General features: G+C 45.0%; 1 protein-coding gene across 1 annotated transcript in view; it reads right to left on the bottom strand.

The window, feature by feature from the left end:
- Positions 1 to 2,022: 2,022 nt before the first annotated feature.
- LOC116386867 (LIM domain-containing protein A) overlaps positions 2,023 to 6,348 on the bottom strand; it is an 11,485-nt gene continuing 7,159 nt past the window's right edge. The window contains exons 7-9 of the mRNA XM_031853442.1: positions 6,061 to 6,125; positions 4,006 to 5,898; positions 2,023 to 3,599 (exon numbers count right to left, since the gene is read on the bottom strand). Of these exons, the coding sequence (XP_031709302.1) occupies positions 3,570 to 3,599; positions 4,006 to 5,898; positions 6,061 to 6,125 (1,988 nt within the window). The 3' untranslated portion in view covers positions 2,023 to 3,569. The remainder of the gene's footprint in view (positions 3,600 to 4,005; positions 5,899 to 6,060; positions 6,126 to 6,348) is intronic.

Raw genomic sequence — 6,348 nt, 5'->3', positions numbered from 1 at the left:
AGGATTCACTGTCCTGCTCAAGGACATCTTGACTGGATAGATGGCTGTGGCACAGACTGAAGCTATAAACTCAGAGTCATGCTGTCACACTCGAGCATGTTGGGTGTTTTTGTTCAGCTGTCCTGGTGTGTAAAGTTTAATCATGAATTTGTTTCATTTCATATTCCTCTGAGACTCGTGTGGCATTTCACTAAAGGGGGGGGGGTCAGTGCAGGTTCAGTGTCTTGCTCAAGGACACTTTGACAGGGATGGGCACATGGATATCAAAGGACTAACCCGCTCACTTCAATGATGATATGGACTTCTGAGGACTATTGTGTTGGTAGAGAATAATCACTGCAGTGAACAAAAGAACAAAAATAAAGGCGGCATCATGACTTTTTGTTCACATGAGGGGATTCAGTAATTCGACTTAATTCTGCCTGGCCCTTATAGAACCTCCTATGTTATTATAAAGTACAAAATGCCATCAAATCTACAAAAATATGTGTGCCTGCTGTGCTGGACTGAATTTAAATTAAAATTGGATTCAGATTATATTGCCCATCTTGTTGTATTAAGTTTTCCTGTGCAAATAGTCTCCAGAGTAAAATCAACACACACACTTGAGGCCAGAAAGCTCTCTGCTGCTGCAGTTTGACACACACCAAAAACGAGCATTCATCAATAGTAAAAAAAAAATGCCTATTTGCACACAGCGCACTTGAGTTATGTTTGCTTTTAATTTATGCTTCCAAAGGGATGCGTAAACAATTACAATTACTTGCGGCAGTCACAGTAAATCACGGCAAATCAGTATAATAAAACACCAGCAGATTTGCATGCAAATTGGCCCAGGAAAGGAGGCCACATCAGCGTTTGAGGTTTACCGTGTCGTGTGTTTTAAGATGACACAGGGTCTTGTAATTCCAGTTGTTTAAGCCACAAAACAACACACTTCACTTCAAAAGATGGCAGGAACAGTATTTGTAAAACTGCTCCAAACTTTTCATAAATCACAGCTTTCATCTGGAGCCGGTGTAGGCAGTGCCGCAACCTTTTCTACCACAGGTACTCAAATGCACTCCATCTCCACTCATTACGGTGCTAGACTACCGTGAAGTGTCTCCAATAGTGAGCAGCAGGACTGTTCATCAGAGGTGACGTACAAGTGGGAGCAGGGGATTGGGAGACTGATGAAGCTGTGATCCAAACACACGCTCTGCACCTCCACAACAAGCCAGAGGAACAGATTCATCTGAGGAGAATCAACAACAGCGCTCAGTGTACACAGGCACCATGCATAATTAGCACTATAGACACAGTGAGCAGAAATACGCTCAGACTGCAAACAGCTCTGTGATTCAGAGGAGCACCAGAATAAATAGATGTGTTTTTGTGGTCTTTCTGTCAACATGCACAAGGATGTGTTTTGTACTGAAAATCAAAAGATCCTCATGTTTGGGAGAATGCGCTGTATTTTGAAAGTAGAGGTAAAATAAAGTGATGATTGTGCATTGTGCTGTGAATAGTCTACACAGGTGACTTCAACTGTGGTAAGAAATATAACAATGTGCCGAATTTGATTGAACAGTTTGAGCAGTAGACTTCACCCAAGTTCTCCAAAAACTTTATTATTGTTGAGAAAATGTGATTTTGGAACAATTCTGTACAAATCCTTTCCTGAGGAGCAAAGATACTGAAATACCGTGCTTGCAGCTTCTCACATGAATATTAAACATCTGTATTAACTATATATATATATATATATATATATATATATGAGCATTCCTTTTCTGAAAAACAGCACCATTTTTCAAGGCAGTAAAGTAAATCTCAGGCTCCAGATGTTTGGTTGGATCCGCCAGATGTGCTGCATATTTGTTCGTGTCGGTTTTCAAATTTGGATGTTCAGCTTATGTCTTTTGATTTAAAGGATGAGGCATTATTGTCAACAAGTTCCACAAAAAGATTTTATTTAATTTTTTAAACAACAATGCGTACGTTTGACATCCGTTCTCTGCTTGTGGTTCTCGGCACATTTATTGCCGAGATATAAATCTCGAGTAAAAAAAAAAAAAAAAAAAAACAGGTTGCAAATAAATAGTTTCGTTTTCATAAAAGGCTAAGTAATTTTCTGCAACAGCTGGACACTGTAGCTTTTTCGTAAAATGGGACTCTCACAGCAGCAGATAGTCCACAACTTATGCACTATTTCCCGCTGGGGAGTAATACACATTTGGTGCTGGTGTGAATTTACAGCAGCAGGATAGCGTGTGTGCGATCGTCTCCAATAAGCTACAGAGCTCATGTTTATGGTAATATTAATGTCACCCAGAACAAATGTGTAGCTCACTGATGTGTTTTTATTGGACAACAATGGAGCTCTATGGCACAGAGGAATGAGAGATATGTCACTTGTTTGTAGGATCAGTTCATTCAGGATTTGTTGACAATAATAAACATCTAATATAACCAGTTTTATCCATGAAATGAACATTTATTCAACAACAATGGCATTGACATCAATTGGTGCAACCTAATCAATCACAATCAATTACAAGACAAAATAGAGCACAAACATTATAAATCAATAAATACATAATCTGTAAAAGTAATAACAGCATCCCATTGTTTAAAATGTGCTGTCCATGACCCAGTGCAGACAGAACATTGTTACATTGTGCTTTTTCAGCAGAAAGCGTGGCAGCTCAAGTCTTTATGCTGACCTCATTCATGCAAGGGTGTGATTATTCCCCCCAAGTCATTTAATTAATAAGCGCCCATCCATTTGTGGGATACCCCTTCATAGTTAGCTGAGCATTACTTCTGAGCGCCACTGAGGCGAATCTGCTTAATTGAGAAGTGTCATAAGAGGCATCTGTAAACACAAGGGGAAAAATAAATACTTCCATGTACATTAAAGACCACCACTATGTCAAATTTCTTCCTCTATAATTGTCACCGTCACCCAGGGGCCAATTCCCTTACTGTCTGTCACTAACAGATGAATCACACATATTCATGCCAGCACCTCAAGTGCATTTTGTCAAGGTAGTGTTAAGTTTTGATGATGAATGGATGGATGATGGGAGGCGAGCTTGGTCGAGAGCTATGGATCACTGAACTTGTCTACTCTGAGCAGGCTCTCGGCAAAGTCTGATGCATGACCAGTGCTTCAGAAGACAAAATAGTACAATACATGTGGGTCTAGTGTGTGTTTGGAGAGAGGGGTTGTTGATGGGGGAGCATTTTTTTGAAACATCCTCCAGTATCATCATGCAACTTATTTAAATCATGCACATTTAGCCTCCTTCCTTGAGATAATTTGTCCTTTATTTCTAGGACAGTAAGATTATATTCCAAAAAGGTACAATTTGTATCATCCCCATAGGAGACATGTTCATTTCCTTCATTAAAAAAAACGGACTGCATGACTGAGACACCAGTGTGTGGCAGCGTTTCGGAGAGCGGAACCTTGTGCAGTCAGTCTTGCTTGGTGGTACATTGGATCACGTCTGTCAGCGGTTTGTTTGTGTCAGTAGATGCATGCGAGACAGTTGTAGAGTGTAGTCTGCTGACGTCTGTCATCATCTTGGTCTCCCTCTGGGACTCTGATGCTGGAAAGACACAACAAGCCCTTCATTGCCAACATGTCACGCAGAACCTCCGACACACAATGCTACTTTAAAAAAAAAAACGCCACAGTGTCAAACACTCAAGACTAAATACATTTTTATGGCACCAAGAAGACTGCCAATCGTAAAAATGCAACATCCATTTACAAGTGCCGTCAAGCATCCCTCAAGAAACTCACACTGCTGACAAAAGCATAAACTGTTGAGGTGACACTGCAGGTAGAGACGGCCCGACACACACGCATAATGATACACATGAAGCATGACATGATACGACAGCCTTAAGTGCACATCTGGGAGAGAACCATGTGCTGGAAATATGTAATATCAATAAAAATATGGCTACTGTGGGCTGCAGTTTCAAAACACCACGCTGTGTCTCACTCACCTGCTGTGGCTGGGTGAAGTGGGAGGGGTGCCTGTGGCCATGAGCATGGGCATGCCTTTGTCCACCATTTCCAGGATGGTGGTGGTGGTTGGTGGGCCGCTGTTGAACCGGTATGTTAACAGGAGGTCTGGGGGGCTGAGGACCTCTAGTTGGGGATTTGTGCTGCTTCTTGGGGAGGGTCTGGAACTGTGCGAGGGGGATAACGGGGGGAGGAGGCGGCGCGTGCTGAGCCGCAGCAGCAGGAACACGTGCCTGTGGTCCGGGATGAAGCAGAGCAGCCTGGGTCTGTTGTTTCCGATTCCGAAATGTTTGAGCCCTCTCAGTGTGGGCTGTAAGTGCAGCCTGGGTTAGGTTACTGGGATTACGCTGGGCCGAGGAGTGTGGGACTGGAGCGGTGCCTCCTTGGCGAGGCTGATTGGCACCATTTGTGACCGGATGTGTATGTCTGCCCGGGCCTTGTGGTGGTGTTTGGATCTGCACTGCTCTCTGTTGCTGGGCCATGTGTGCCTGTGGAAGGTGATTAGGATCAGCCAAAGCTCTTGAATCTGCACCCCGCGGTGCAGTCAGTCCCTGTTGTGTCACCGGTCCTTGTGGCAGAGCAGAGCGGCCTACAGAGGCCTGCTGGCTTATGAGAGGCAGTGCCTGGGGGTTATTGTTATGTGGGGCTTCCTGCCTTGGGGCGGTCTGGCTACCAGACGAACCTCTGATGTCTCGCTGAGCTCCCTTTCTTTGTGTGTGGCCACTTGTCTGTGTGTGGTGTTCAGCCTCAAGCTGTGTTACACTGCGAATGTTTGGGCCTTGAAGATCAGTTGAGCGGCTCCGTGTCCGTCTGTCCGCTGACGGTGCATCTTGTCTGGGTGCAGCTCTGCTCCGGGAAGTGGTTTGGCTCTGAGGTTGAGGCTGGGATCGGTTTGGCGTTCTTGCCACTTGTATGGGAGGATGGGTAGTGTAGTCTGTATAGTCAGAAGTGTACTCAGGTGATGTCTGTCCTCTTTGAAGCGTGCCGCTGGGATACGCTGGTGTCGCTCTGAGAAAATCCCATGAGTTTCTATTGGACGGCCGATGAGGCTCCGGCTCCTGCTGGTAGGTCTCTGTGTTGGCGTTTCGCTGAGGAGTGTACGCTGGTGTCCCTCTGAGGAGATCCCGAGAGTTTCTATCGGACCGGCGATGAGACTCTGGCTCCTGCTGATACGTCTGCGTGTTGGCATTTTGCTGAGGAGCGTTATTACTGTTATAATGTGTGTATCCAGTCGGGACTAGTCCAGGCTGATCTTGGTGACCGGCTTCTATGGCACTAGGATAGGACTGCCCACTTTGCATTCTGGGATTTGATTGCCCGGTATGTGTCACGTTTTGTTGGGTTTGTGAAGCGTTATAATTGGTTGTATTGGTAAGCGGAAATGAGTTGTCTCCCTGAGTCTGTTGACTAGTGTTTGGGTACGAGGTAAGGTTGACATGAATGGTGGGTATTTGTGAATTGTTGTTTTGCTGGGGAGTGTTAAGGCTGACATGGACCGCCGGCGGCTGGGCGCCGCCCTGGTTAGTGCCAGTCTGTATGACAATGTTGGGATTTTGTTGCTGTGTGTTCGGCAGTGCGTTTGCATTCTGAGCATCAGTGTTTGTGAAAGCCCGGTTGTCAATGCCATTGTGTGGGTATGAATTGGCGTTCTGAGGGGCATTGTGTAGGAGTCCATTTGTGTGGGTGCGACCATTGTGTTGGTGTGTGTCGGAGTTAAGAAGCCCGTTCAGCGGCAGCGTCTGTGGGTTGCCACGAGTTTCATGCGGGGCTGTGTACATGCGGTCAGGGTGGTGGGTGTGCGTGTTCAAGTGATAGAGGGGGGGATGGGGACCTTGGCCCAAATCCCTTGCACCATTAGGTAGTGGATCTGGAGGCTTAATGGGAGCAGATGAAAAATGACGGGGAGGGAGAGCAGAGACAGCACAAGAAAGATGGAATGAGAAGGTTCATTTGGGAAAAGCCCTTCAGCACCATCACATGGACAAGATAAAGTCAAAATCAATGGTGAATCATACGTAAACTTTACTGGGGCTTACTATAGGCCTGGGATTTGGGTTGGTCTTCTGCACAAGCTCGGCAGTATCATTTTGTCTCTGTTGTGCTGTAATAATAGAAATAACAAAAATAAATGACTGTGGTGCAATAAAACATGGCTGAGATATTTTGTTACGTATAAATGGAAATAGAGAACATCAAAAGGTCTTTAACAAAGTGTTTGATTCAGCGTGGTATACAATAAAATAATGGACAAACAAAATGTCCATGATCGCGCGCGCGCACACACACACACACACACACACACACACACACACACACACACACAC

The sequence above is a fragment of the Anarrhichthys ocellatus genome, unplaced genomic scaffold (assembly GCF_004355925.1).
Source record: "Anarrhichthys ocellatus isolate YVR2014 unplaced genomic scaffold, GSC_Weel_1.0 scaffold13, whole genome shotgun sequence".
NCBI classification, from domain to species: Eukaryota; Metazoa; Chordata; class Actinopteri; order Perciformes; family Anarhichadidae; genus Anarrhichthys; species Anarrhichthys ocellatus.
This window is presented reverse-complemented; position numbering and strand designations above follow the sequence as displayed.